Source organism: Poromitra crassiceps (assembly GCF_964638095.1).
Source record: "Poromitra crassiceps genome assembly, chromosome: 13".
In the NCBI taxonomy this organism is placed as follows: Eukaryota; Metazoa; Chordata; class Actinopteri; order Beryciformes; family Melamphaidae; genus Poromitra; species Poromitra crassiceps.
In genome coordinates this window covers 43,424,167-43,438,663 of record NC_139644.1, presented here as the reverse complement: position 1 = coordinate 43,438,663, position 14,497 = coordinate 43,424,167, and the positions used below count along the sequence as shown (strand labels likewise).

Below are 14,497 nucleotides of genomic sequence, written 5' to 3'. Positions count from 1 at the left end.
ATTACAATTCACTGATTTATGACATCACTGATGTCACAGACACCGCCCGCTAAATTGTGACTAACACCGCCCGCCCACTTAGGCAATTTTAATCATGACGATGATTTTAATCATCATTTTTTAAATCACAACACAACGTTGAACTTTCCATTTTAAATTAGGTGCTTTTTACTTTTAAGTACATTTTGCACCAGTAACACTGTAAATGAACAGCAAAATAATACTTCTACTTGAGTAGGAAATTCCAGCACTTCTCACACAGTATAATTGTTACAACTAAGTGTCACAAGATGATCAAAATATCGTACATTATGGGCATTTTGGCATTATTTATCGTACAGAGGGAGAAATTATCGTACAAATAAGAGAATTATCATACACCTGGCAATGCTGGGCGGAAACGACAGCATGACATCACTGCCAGGGGCAGCCACAGAACTTGTCTTTTATTTTTGTAACTTTGTGTTGTCCCCCTGATATGGACAGTTTTGTGTGTACATATTGATGGTCATTTGTAGCCTACTTGTACAATGAAGAGTTAAAATATATAGATATACATGTATATCCAGGCTTGGGGAGTAACTGATTACATGTAATCTGGTTACTGTAATCAGGATCCAAAAAGGTAATAATCCCTTACAGTTACACCAAAAGAAGATCAATACAGTTACATCTTCTCTTTAGTTCAAATTGGCTAAGTGGGCTCTGTCTGTGGGGGTGGTGTCAGTCATGATTTGTGACAGAAGTGATCTGTCATCCATCCGTGATGTCACTTGAGCAATTGTGATGTTATCAGTGATGTAAATCCTTCCTGGCTGAGGCTATAAGTGGTGGGAGTATACAGTAAGTAGGGTGAGCGGTGCAACCCGCTTCTATGAGTGACTTTCTCAGTATGAGCATGAGAGTTCACCTGGAGTTCACCTGAGATGTAGTCACCTGGAAGGGTTAGGGGGTTAGGCAGTTGTGAAAAGTCACCTGGGCGAATCCATCTCATCCTCCTGTGCGAGATGTAGTCTCGCGAGATCTGGCGAGTGATGTCACAACTGGAAGTGATTTCATGCAATTGCTCCACTGTGATGTCATCAGGCAGTCGTGATGCCATCAGTGATGTCACTCAAGCAAATGTTGAATGCATTTGCCCCAATGCGATGTCATGACACCCCCAGATTTGGGTCTGGATCGAGGCAACAAGGAAGAGCGTGTGTGTGTCTGTGTGTGTGTGAAGTGATGTCAATCAACTGGAAATGATGTCACGCAATTGCTCGACTGTGATGTCATCAGGCAGTTGTGATGTCATCAGTGATGTCACTTGAGCATTTGTCTTCTTTTTTTTAGTTAAAATTGGTTAAGTGGTGTCTGTATGTCTGCACCGCTTACTTCAGCAACTGGATGTGATTTGCGCAGCAGCGCGTGGTCAAGAGAAGGCTTTTTGGGGCGAGTCATTCATTCATTCATTCATTCAGTCAGGAATTGATAACGGTGAAGATGTCATCAGTGATGATGTCATCAGTGATGTCATCAAGCTTTAAACCTGCTAAACTTGGGCTGTTGAAAGATGTAGTTTCCTCGAATGGGCTTGAGTTGCATGAGGTTGCCTGGTGGTAGGTAGTACATGACGCTTGTGGTCGTGGGCCGAAGTTCTCCTTGTTATGTCCTCCTGAAGGCTCAGGTATAGTCGGGCGAGGCACATGTCCTGAAGGCTCAGGTATAGTCGTGCGAGGCACATGTCCTGAAGGCTCAGGTATAGTCGGGCGAGGCACATGTCGCGCACGTGATCTCCCCGCATGCACTGATGCATTTATATGGTCAGTGCAGCACCAAGTGCTTGTCATGTTACATTGTACAGTCAGTGATACATGAGAAACGGCCCATTAAAAGTAGCAATGAAAAGCCATTATGTGCAGTACTGCAGTTTCACTCTGAAACGACCGTATATCAGCCCATGAATAGAATCACCAAAACATGTTTTTACTGAATGTAAAAAGGCGTTTCAGTTCACAGCCCTGGTAGCCTAGTGCGTACTATTTTATATCTATCAACAACACAACACATTCATTGAAATGACTACGTTTTTGGAAAAATGTCCTCCTGAGGGGAGCATGCCCCATGGACTTCAATAGTCGAATGCAGGAAATGTTCAAAAGTAATCCAAAAGTAACGGCAAGTCATCAAGTTACACCACTTTCATACTGTGATTCAGTACTTGGATTACGTTACTGATTCAAATTTTTTACATGTAATTTGTAATTGTATTGGATTACATTTTTTAAATAACCCTCACAACCCTGTATATATCTATGCATATCAACATGTAGCCTATGTGCAGAACGACAAGTGCATGAAACACATGAAACCTCATACGTATCACGGTCACCGATACAAAATTATACTGTCTGCTGTATCGGCAGGAGAGTGTATTTTTGAACTTACTTTCAGAGCAGACCTGCACACAGGCTGTGGTCAGCAGAATCCAACAGAGGGCGCCCTCACTCCACACAAAACCTAGGTAGGTAGGGAACTTTTTACCACTGGTTACAGCACGCACGCACAGTATAGGCGTCTAAAATAATTACAATAAAACAAACAAACCTGCAATTTATAGGTTTTCCAATCAAATTAAATGACTAAATGGAATACATGTCTTGTTCAATATGAAAATAAAATAGCATTCTTGTTTTGAAACAGAAAAAGCTACAAACTACTACTGTATCATGCTTTTTTTGTATGAAGCTCATATCCTAATGAACAGCAGACTTTTGCACCTCATTTATCAAAATGTGCCTAGAATCAATCCCTACTGAATGACTAACTTGTCCAGTTACTGTCTACGGCGTAGTAGACAGTACGCGATCCAATCTGTGTTTCACAATAGTGTCGTCTTGCAAAGGTATTCCACACAAATGTAGTGATGTAAAAGAAAAGAAAAAGAGACAAACGGTTATATAAAGTAAACAAGACAACCTAGGCCAATAATGCACCCCATAGATAGATATAGATCGACTGAATAATTTAAGGCAATTCTGACCCCTGCTTAAGCACATTTTGGGAGACAAGTGCACACCTGCTGCAGGCAAGTACCCCCTTCAATCACAGTCCAACTGGGACATTCCGCATGTGGCTCCGCCCCAATCCAACCATAAATGGTCAATGCCAATTGCATATAAATCAGCCTGATTATCAATTGAACAGGGAAATTGAATGCAGGTGTGCACGCAGATACTGGATAGGTTAGTCGTTCTTATAGAGGCCATTTACACCTGGCGTCAACATGCGTTTTCTGCCATCAGATTGCATCAGATTTTATTTTATCACTTCAGCCTGATTCCATTTACACCTGGCGTTAACATGCGTTTTCTGCAATCTGATTGCAATCAGATAGATTGCAGAAATGGTTGTCCTCTCAATCCGCATAAAGTTGGTGTATCCATATTGAGAGGACACATTGCGTTTACACTTGTGTTCAATGTGTACACAATGCATCCCTGACCACCTCCGGAGGTGCATGGTTTGGCCGATCAGATTGCAATCCTTCTTCAATGCGTTTTGGGGGTGTTTACACCTGGCATTTCAAGTGATAAAACACAATCTGATTGCAATCTGATCACAGAAAATGCATGTTAGCGCCAGGTGTAAATGGCCTCTTAGTTCATCCTTACTAGGATCATATGCACGCTTTGATACATTCATCATCACTGTGTGTTGGTCCATAGTAGCCCCTCACAGCTCTGGATAAAAGAACCCACTACTACAACATACAACCTATATGTACTGACTACATATATGCTACGTTTGATATTATTTATGCATGGAAGTGATATCTCAAAGGAAGGCACATTTATATTGCTTTTTATTTGATCAAACCTTGTCATCAACACTTTGATGTTTCATACGCCCCATGACTGCAACATAATCTGCATCATGCACCTTTTTCATAATTTTGAGATTTCAAAAGGCAAACAATAAATATATGTAACAGTCAAAATCATTTCTAGAAAAAAATATCTTAAAAGTCTATGTTGCCCTGTCCCAGTCCTAAGTGCTGAATAACACAAACCAATAGTTTATACACACACATGGTAATTGGTATGATTACACAAAATAGCATTCTCCAGTTTGGTCCCATTAACATTGTCAATATGGCAATTAAACACACACTGGGTATCATGCTTATTCCACTTGCAGATGACTTTATTTGTGGAAAAATGTGTGAGTATTTGGGGCAGTTGTCAACGTTGATGATCCAAATGTGGCACTGAGCAGCATGGCAATCTAAAGGTCTTTACAGGTCTCCTCTCCTCATCTCCTTTCCTTGTCTCCTCTCTCCTACATCTAAACTGAACTCACACAGAAGTCAAATTAGTCATTAAAAACAGTGCTGCCTTTTAAACCCATAAGGAGGGAATTCTGGCTGAAAAAGGTGAATGATGTAAGTGTAAAATTGAATGAATGTAAATAAAGTTAAAAAAAAATCCAGTAAATACATGTAAGTATTTATATACAAACCAAGAAGCATATTTTCCCACCATCATTCAAAACATTTCTCCAAAGTGGTGACCTAAAGGTTAGAGAAGCCAGCTTGTGACCGGGACCTGCAGGATAGATCTGGGCGGGGAAACTGAAAAGGCAGCGCTTGCCCCTCCCTCATTACCACCACTGAGGTGCCCTTGAGCAAGGCCCTTAACCCCAACCACTCCAGTGGAGCTGCTCAGTGGCCAGCAGATCAGACTGTGGTTGTACTGGTCAGCTTCCAGGTATGAATGCGTGTGAGAATGTGAACAGGGCGCTCTTGAAAAAGAGAGCATTGCTCTCTCAGTGAGACTCCCCCTGTATAAATAAAGGTTCAAAAAAATCCCACGCAGATTTCCTCTGGAATTTGATTCACAAATGCAGATCAAACAATTAATAGGACATCAGAACAGTTTATGTGCACATCTTCTTTCAAGCTCTCACTTTTATCAGAACCTCTTGGACTTTCATATGATAAAATACATTCACTCACAAATATGCATCAGTTTTTCCAAAAATGATTTTACATTCCTTTATATGATGGTTTAAAACACAAGTAACTTAATTAAACTAAATTTGTGGATGGTGGAAAATATGTTTCTTGGTTTTTGTATTCAAATAACACATTTATTGAATATAGTATTATTTTATTAATTTCCATTTAGAACTTGGAAATTTGAAGTAGAATTCCCTCCATACAGTGTGCTGCTTTCAAGAGATAGTAGATAAGCTTCCTACTAGAAAATACTGTTCACCTCAGGCTCAGCTTTCAGCTGGCAAATATGGCTTGGGAGGATTCCCTTTAGTGTGACATCACCATCAAGGAATTACCTGTAGCCTAATGAAGGAAATCATATTCATTTCAAATAAAACTAAGGGAATTAACACTTTCCCCACCAGGGTTTCCATTTTCACTAATCTTCCAAGACCCACAGAATATGTCAAAAGAAAGAAGAGCCTCTACTTTCATTTCAAAAAGTTTGATTCTGCCATTTTTGCACCAGCGGCGCGAGGGAGAGATTCACCCCGCACTCAGAGAGGGGACGTGCGGGTCACGGAGGGGCGGAGGCTTCTGGTGCTCGATGTCTGGAGGTCTGGGGGCAAATCTGACGTCTGAAATGTACACAATCCGGATTCCACTGCATGTTTAGAAGGGGCTAATGTGAGGGCTCACAAACCAGATTACTAATCGACCTGACAGGGGAGGTGATTTGTGTACGTTTACCAGCATCTGGTGAAAAAAGATCCTTCAGCTTTGAGTGAGACAATAACTGTCTGACAGCGCTTCAAACCCGGGGGCTTGTTGTGGAGCTTTGAGGCACCAGGCTGGAGCTGTTTTATGGAGCTTTGTCCTGAAGGGAGATTGTTGTTGCTTGTCTCTGCTTGCTGGTTTCGTGGGACAATAACTGTTGCTTCTGTGCAACTCTAGAAGTGCAGTAGCACTTCATGAGACATCCCTCTATCACATGACGGTGAAAACACGGATCGACGCGATATCACGTCAATGGCGGGGAATGAGTTCACGACTTTCATCACACAAGTGATTTTGTGATTGCAACTCATGAACTCAAATGTATCTGTCACTAAGCTCATGTGTGACATGTATCTGTCACTAAGCTCATGTGTGACATGTATCTGTCACTAAGCTCATGTCACGTGTGACAAATGGTAAAAAGACGATCAGGGGCAACCAAAGTCTACAGAGACCTTCAAGTTCATTGCTTTTAACAAATCTGCCGTTTTTCTTGTAATTGCTGCTGAAACACATTGTTTGATGTACTGAGCCAGTGGTAATTACAGGAAAAAAGGGGAGATTTTGAGTGCTAGAAACGAGCAAAGATAACGCCTTGCCTTTGGTGTTGTTCCGGTTATTCCCATAGGATGTGAGTGCAGCACTGTATCAACAAAGGTAAAACTATGTCTAAAAACCTAGTAAAAGCAGCATATTCCTAAAAAAAAGTAAATACAATAAAACAAAACAAAACAAAATATACTTCAGGACATGACTTTAAAATGAGAAATCAGAGCAGGTACTAAGGCAAAGGACAGTGAGGAAAGGAAAGGAAGCCATTTAACACTGTTGATCCATCAGGACCTCCAAAAAACAAACAAACAAAAACAACATACAAGCAAGCAAACAAACAAAACAAAAACAAATCTTGTCGCTGCATTAAAAACCAGTGAAATATATATAATAATAAAAAAAAATGTCATTGATATCAACTTGTGAATAAATAGCTGACTGTGCGCTTGGAGCTCGGACACATCCATCAGTTCCTACAGGAAGGAGCAGACACACATCAGTTCCTACAGGAAGGAGCAGACACACATCAGTTCCTACAGGAAGGAGCAGACACACATCAGTTCCTACAGGAAGGAGCAGACACACAGGAAGGAGCAGACACAAAGAACACATCCATCAGTTCCTACAGGAAGGAGCAGACTAGGGCTGTCACTTTTCATTCGAAATTCGAATGCAACTTCGAATGTGGGGGGAGGGGTTCGTTTTTGAAATGTAATTTGAATGTTCCAATTTTTATTTTATTTTTTATTATTAATTTTTTTTTTTTTTTTTTTTATGAACCAAAATTAACCAACTGCTGCTTGCTGGTAATGTTAATCCCATGTCAGAAAAAGTCTCCAGATTTGTCGCGTTAGTCTCTTCTGAGAAAGATTGTCTCCAGGGTCTGAAAAGTTGTCTCGAGTTGGATGCAGCCAAGTTTGTGAGGCAGTGTTGTGACTGTGAGCGTCCAAGCTAACACGTCGGGCTGATGCCCGGTGGCCTGCAGTGGGTTGCACCAGCTGTGCGTAAGTTGAAACGTAAGCTAGTTTGAACGTAAAGTCTCACTAAGTCCGAGTTTACGCACTACTAAAAATATTTGGGTTGCACCAAGTGAAATAGTAGGCATAAGTTAGAACTTAAAATTTACACCTACGTCTTACTAGGTGTAAAGTCCTCCGTAAAATAGCAGTCGGCACGGATTGCAACTTGGCACCGTGGCGCATCGTTGTTTTGCGTCCGCAACGCGCTCTCCGTGATAAATTACACCCTTTGATATTTATGACTCACGCTTTTGTTTCCCACAAGCTGCAGCACTGCATACAAATTAAAATAACCGCAACAATTTAGTGAGGCAGGATGGTGGTATAGCCTACAATACTGATGAAGAGCTCACAGATAAACGTTAACAGTAATATGAACCTAAACGAACGTTACTCAATAACGTTCTCATTTGATTAGTGTTGATGAAATATGAAAGCACTAATTTGCGGTGGGCAACATGTCCTGTTTTCACTCCACTTAAACAACCGTAAATAAACACCGTTTCCACCGTGCTTTTCACTGATTGGTCACAGATACTGTACACGTCATTGTCTGCGACACTATTTTGGTTAGTATGGACTTTAGGGTCTACTAGTTAAGATGTACCTTACGTCTCCGTGGTGCAACCAAACAAAGACACAACTTTAGTGTCAAACTAACTAGTTTGAACGTAGCAGTTAGTGTGGACTTTACACCCTAACTTAAGACAGAACTTACGTTCAGCTGGTGCAACAGGCTGCTGGACTGAAAAAAAAAAAAAAAAAAAAATTTTTTTTTTTTAATTAACCAAAAAACTTCGAATATATTCGAACGAATTTCGGGCAATTAAAGTTCGTTCGAATTTTATTTTGGGGAAAAAGTGACAGCCCTAGAGCAGACACACAGGAAGGAGCAGACACACAGGAAGGAGCAGACACAAAGGAAGGAGCAGACACACAGGAAGGAGCAGACACACAGGAAGGAGCAGACACAAAGGAAGGAGCAGACACACAGGAAGGAGCAGACACAAAAGAAGGAGCAGACACACAGGAAGGAGCAGACACACAGGAAGGAGCAGACACACAGGAAGGAGCAGACACAAAGGAAGGAGCAGACACACAGGAAGGAGCAGACACAAAGGAAGGAGCAGACACACAGGAAGGCGCAGACACAAAGGAAGGAGCAGACACACAGGAAGGAGCAGACACAAAGGAAGGAGCAGACACACAGGAAGGAGCAGACACAAAGGAAGGAGCAGACACAAAGGAAGGAGCAGCCACGAAGGAAGGAGCAGACACAAAAGAAGGAGCAGACACACAGGAAGGAGCAGACACAAAGGAAGGAGCAGACACACAGGAAGGAGCAGACACACAGGAAGGAGCAGACACACAGGAAGGAGCAGACACAAAGGAAGGAGCAGACACACAGGAAGGAGCAGACACAAAGGAAGGAGCAGACACACAGGAAGGAGCAGACACAAAGGAAGGAGCAGACACAAAGGAAGGAGCAGACACAAAGGAAGGAGCAGACACACAGGAAGGAGCAGACACAAAGGAAGGAGCAGACACACAGGAAGGAGCAGACACAAAGGAAGGAGCAGACACAAAGGAAGGAGCAGACACACAGGAAGGAGCAGACACAAAGGAAGGAGCAGACACAAAGGAAGGAGCAGACACACAGGAAGGAGCAGACACAAAGGAAGGAGCAGACACACAGGAAGGAGCAGACACAAAGGAAGGAGCAGACACACAGGAAGGAGCAGACACAAAGGAAGGAGCAGACACACAGGAAGGAGCAGACACACAGGAAGGAGCAGACACAAAGGAAGGAGCAGACACACAGGAAGGAGCAGACACACAGGAAGGAGCAGACACACAGGAAGGAGCAGACACACAGGAAGGAGCAGACACAAAGGAAGGAGCAGACACAAAGGAAGGAGCAGACACACAGGAAGGAGCAGACACACAGGAAGGAGCAGACACACAGGAAGGAGCAGACACACAGGAAGGAGCAGACACACAGGAAGGAGCAGACACACAGGAAGGAGCAGACACACAGGAAGGAGCAGACACACAGGAAGGAGCAGACACACAGGAAGGAGCAGACACAAAGGGAGCAAATAACCAGGAGAGAGAGAAGAAGAAAAGAACATGGAGTGAATCTCTGGTGAGTTCCAGCATAGCGGAACATCTCACACACTTCAAGTCTCAGGCAGTCTGAACCACTCAGACATGACACAGAGAGAAACACAAGAGACACACACACACACACACACGCACGCACGCACGCACGCACGCACGCACGCACGCACGCACACACACACGCACACACACACACGTACGTACACACGCACGCACGCACGCACACACACACGCACGCACGCACACACACACACGTACGTACATATGCATGCATGCACGCACGCACACGCACACACACACACACTTTTGTAGTCCCAAATAACAATGACAGGAGCTGAGAGAAGAGAGAATGGGGAGTGAAGTAGCGTCCGAGTCTGTTCTCATCTCCTCCGTATCCAAAGTCCTTTGGTCCTGTCCTCCCCCCCCCATGTGTTACTTTACACAACCCTTTCAATAAATAAATAAATAACCAGCCACACAAACACTGTTCTGTTCTCCTGCTACCTGATGCTTCTGTCCAGGTAGCGGGGGGGGGGGGGGGGGGGGGGGAGGCTGGAGCTACCTGATGCTTCTGTCCAGGTAGCGGGGGGGGGGGGGGCTGGAGCTACCTGATGTTTCTGGGGGCGGGGGGAAGGGGGTGGTTTGGGGGCTACTTGATGGTTCCGTCCTGAGGGTGGGGGCAGGTGCTATCTGCTGGTTCCGTCTTGGCGGGTGGGGGGGGGGCTGGGGCTACCCGATGGTTCCGTCCAGGTGGTGGTGGTGGGGGGGGGGGCTGGGGGGCTTGGCATACCTGATGGTTCCATCCTGGGGGGGGGGGGGGGGGGGGCTGGGGGGAAGCTGGGGCTACCTAATGGTTCCGTCCAGGCGGGGCGGGGTGAGCTGGGACTTGGGGTCTGGGCTGAGGGAGCTCCAGGGGGTGAGGCTGCAGCGCTGCATGCTGGGGCAGGCGCTGTGCCCCGCCGAGCAGATGTGGGCGGCGGCCCAGCGGCCCTCCAGCAGGCTGTCCAGCCAGCGGCTCAGCGGCGCCCCCGTCTGGCCGGCGTTGGCCTGCGCCTCCTCCAGCGCCGCCAGGCTCACAGGCAGCCTCAGCACAGGGTTCAGCCCGTGGAAGCTCTGCTCCATGTAGGAGCCCCGGGCAGGGCCGCCGTGCAGACGCCGGGTGTCCTCTGCAGCGGGGGAGGGAGAGAGAGTTGAAAGGTGCAATGTGTCATATTTGGCCACAGGGGGCAGCACAGCACCTCCTACCAGCCACCATATAGAAAAACAATGCACCGTTTTCTTCTTTACTGTTAGCTGGATTTTTTTCAAATGAGTCTGACATGGTTTGTAAGCTACTGGCAGGCTGCTACATCACCCACATCTCTATTCATTACGTTAGTAACGTTAATAATGGAACCCAGCGTCCTGGGTATAAGCTGTTACAGTACGTCAAGTTGATTTGTATAGCCCTAATTCACAAGCATGTCTCAGAAGGATTTACAGAGAATATGTCTCATCAAAATCTAGCTGAGCACTAACAACAACAACAACAACAACAACAACAACAATAATAGTAAACAAGATTGAACAATGTTATAGTAGAGAGGGACAGAGGTCGGGGGGGGAGAGAGTGGGAGCGAGAGAAAAGAGAGAGCAGGGGGAGGGGGGAGAGAGGGGAGGGGGAGAGAAGAGGCGGATATTAGCTCAATGCTAACGTTAGACAGTATGTGGATGAGAACACTAGCTAGCGCCATGTTCCAGGATGTCTAGTAGAATAAAAACATTGGGTTGGTTTAACCTAGCTTGTTTGTGGATTATTCAAGCTTTCTAGTCAAGTTGGGTCCATTCGGTACATTATCCAGCTCGGGAGCCTCTTGGGGTCTTTTGAGTTTACTCAATTTTATAATTTTTTTGTCTAAGATACATTTTAAAAATGTTCCCAAACTACTTGGACACAAATTGGTGGACACCCTACACTACCTCTGCGGACCTCTGGGGGTCATGAACCCCTGGTTGAAAAGACCACTGTTGTAGGGGATTTAGAGGTGAACACATTCTATTGTAACATGTTCTATAAGTAGGAACCACTGGCACTGACCTAAATCATATGGACAAAGCCAGCCATTGTTTTTTGGACTTGCACAGCTCACGCTAGACGGCACGAGATGGGGGGTTTCCCAGAGCTGCAGCTCCGCCTGCTATTGGTCCGTGATCGGCAAGCTGTGCGATCACTGGACAGGCGACCTGTCAATCACCCCATTTCCTATCATCTATTTTACTCTAAATGAGGGAGTTATATAAAAATTCACCCCCTACAGTTGTTATGAAAGGTGAAATTAGCTATATACTGTAGGCCAAAACCATGTTTCTGTAAACATGCTTAATCACTAGTGATAGGTTCTGTAAACATGCTTAATCACTAGTGATAGGTTCATTCTGTAAACATGCTTAATCACTAGTGATAGGTTCATTCTGTAAACATGCTTAATCACTAGTGATAGGTTCATTCTGTAAACATGCTTAATCACTAGTGATAGGTTCATTCTGTAAACATGCTTAATCACTAGTGATAGGTTCATTCTGTAAACATGCTTAATCACTAGTGATAGGTTCATTCTGTAAACATGCTTAATCACTGGGGATTAAGTGACAAAAAATCTTTTTGAAAGCATAGATTCATAATGAGGATGCTACGCACACAAAGCCTATAAATCAGGGGTGACATCAGAGAGAGAGATGCCACCTTCTCTCTCTATAATCCCAGTCCATAAACTTGACTGTCTATTCATACACTGGCCTTTACTTGGAGCCCCTCTCTTCTCCACACGCATGCGCACACACACACACACGCACGCACACACAAACACGCATGCATGCACACACACACAAACACATGCACGCACGCACACCACACACACGCACGCACATACACACACAAACATGCACGCATGCACGCACACCACACGCACAACACACACACGCACAACACACACACACATATGCACATCACACGCACGCACTGCATAATCGGGCACGTCGGGCAGATGCCCGGTGGCCTGGCCTGGCCTGCAAAAAAAAAAGAAGACCCCAGCGTGGGTGGGCGGGGCTTGCTGTTCAATGGTGCCAAAATGGAGAAGAAAAGAGTTGGAAAGCAAGGTCACATAGAGGTGACCCAGGGGAGGCTCATTCACATAGAGGTGACCCAGGGGAGGCTCATTCAGATAGAGGTGACCCAGGGGAGGCTCATTCACATAGAGGTGACCCAGGGGAGGCTCATTCACATAGAGGTGACCCAGGGGAGGCTCATTCAGATAGAGGTGACCCAGGGGAGGCTCATTCAGATAGAGGTGACCCAGTGCGTCTGTGTGTGTGTTTGTGTGTGTTTGTGTGTGTGCTGGTGAGTGTGAGTGACTGGATACTGAAGCTATATATATCCATGTTGACAACTGTGACAGTGAGGGCCTCCACTCTGTGTGTGTGTGTGTGTGTGTGTGTGCGTGTGTGTGTGTGACCTCCTGGGAGTGGATGTGTCATTTCAACAGGTACATCTCCACTAGGGTTCCATCCGTATGTCTGTGTGACAGTCGACTTTCATTCACTATCTTGAAGTCAGTATCTGGGGCGGGTCGTCCACTAATCACTTTAGATAAAAGAGGTCGGCGGTTCGATCCCCGCCTCCTCCAGTCTGCGTGTCGAAGGGTCCTTGGGCAAGATACTGAACCCCAAATTGCCACAAAATGGCTGTGGCAGCCGCCATCGATGTATGAATGTGTGTGAAGGTACCTGCTCATTGTAAAGCACTTTGGATAAAAGCGCTATATAAATGCATTGGCAGTTGTTGGATCATGTTTGATTGGTGTGCCATGGGCTATGACACGCCCCCCTCCCCTCTGCACCTTGATGATTGGTGTGCCATGGGCTATGACACGCCCCCCTCCCATCTGCACCTTGTTGATTGGTGTGCCATGGGCTATGACACGCCCCCCTCCCATCTGCACCTTGTTGATTGGTGTGCCATGGGCTATGACACGCCCCCCTCCCATCTGCACCTTGTTGATTGGTGTGCCATGGGCTATGACACGCCCCCCTCCCCCTCTGCACCTTGTTGATTGGTGTGCCATGGGCTATGACACGCCCCCCTCCCATCTGCACCTTGTTGATTGGTGTGCCATGGGCTATGACCCGCCCTCCTCCCCTCTGCACCTTGTTGTATGGGCTATGACACGCCCCCCTCCCCTCTGCACCTTGTTGTATGGGCTATGACACACCCCCCTCCCCTCTGCACCTTGTTGATTGGTGTGCCATGGGCTATGACACGCCTCCCTCCCATCTGCACCTTGTTGATTGGTGTGCCATGGGCTATGACCCGCCCTCCTCCCCTCTGCACCTTGTTGTATGGGCTATGACACGCCCCCCTCCCCTCTGCACCTTGTTCTATGGGCTATGACACGCCCCCCTCCCCTCTGCACCTTGTTGTATGGGCTATGACACGCCCCCTCCCCTCTGCACCTTGTTGTATGGGCTATGACACGCCCCCCTCCCCTCTGCACCTTGTTGTATGGGCTATGACACACCCCCTCCCCTCTGCACCTTGTTGTATGGGCTATGACACGCCCCCTCCCCTCTGCACCTTGTTGTATGGGCCAGAGCCGTATAATAGAAGAGTTCTGACATCTCCATTCACTCCAATGGACCAGTTTTTTTCCAGGAAGTAGAAAGTGGAACTCTTCAGTAAAAAAAGCAGCACTGTCGAGTTGCATCAAAATAGACAGTGTTGTACTTTGAAAGGGTTTTTCATCCCTTGAAATGAATCAAATTGTACATTATCTGCTTTATTTTAGCATGCAAAAGTAGCGCGAGACCCATTCCTGGCTGTTCATTGGCTAATGATTTTTGCGTTTTGGTCCTCCGCTGACGCCACTCTCTTACTAGAGGACACTAGTATGGGCTATGACACGCCCCCCTCCCCTCTGCACCTTGTTGTATGGGCTATGACACGCCCCCCTCCCCTCTGCACCTTGTTGTATGGGCTATGACACGCCCCCCTCCCCTCTGCACCTTGTTGTAT

At 45.8% G+C, this 14,497-nt stretch overlaps 1 protein-coding gene across 1 annotated transcript in view; it reads right to left on the bottom strand.

Annotated features, from left to right (window-relative positions):
* Window positions 1-10,293: 10,293 nt before the first annotated feature.
* The window catches only part of xylt1 (xylosyltransferase I), a gene marked incomplete at both ends in the record, with an annotated part of 71,445 nt that continues 67,241 nt past the window's right edge, over window positions 10,294-14,497 (bottom strand). Inside the window, one exon of the mRNA XM_083649249.1 lies at window positions 10,294-10,616. Coding sequence (XP_083505375.1) covers window positions 10,294-10,616 — 323 coding nt within the window. The remainder of the gene's footprint in view (window positions 10,617-14,497) is intronic.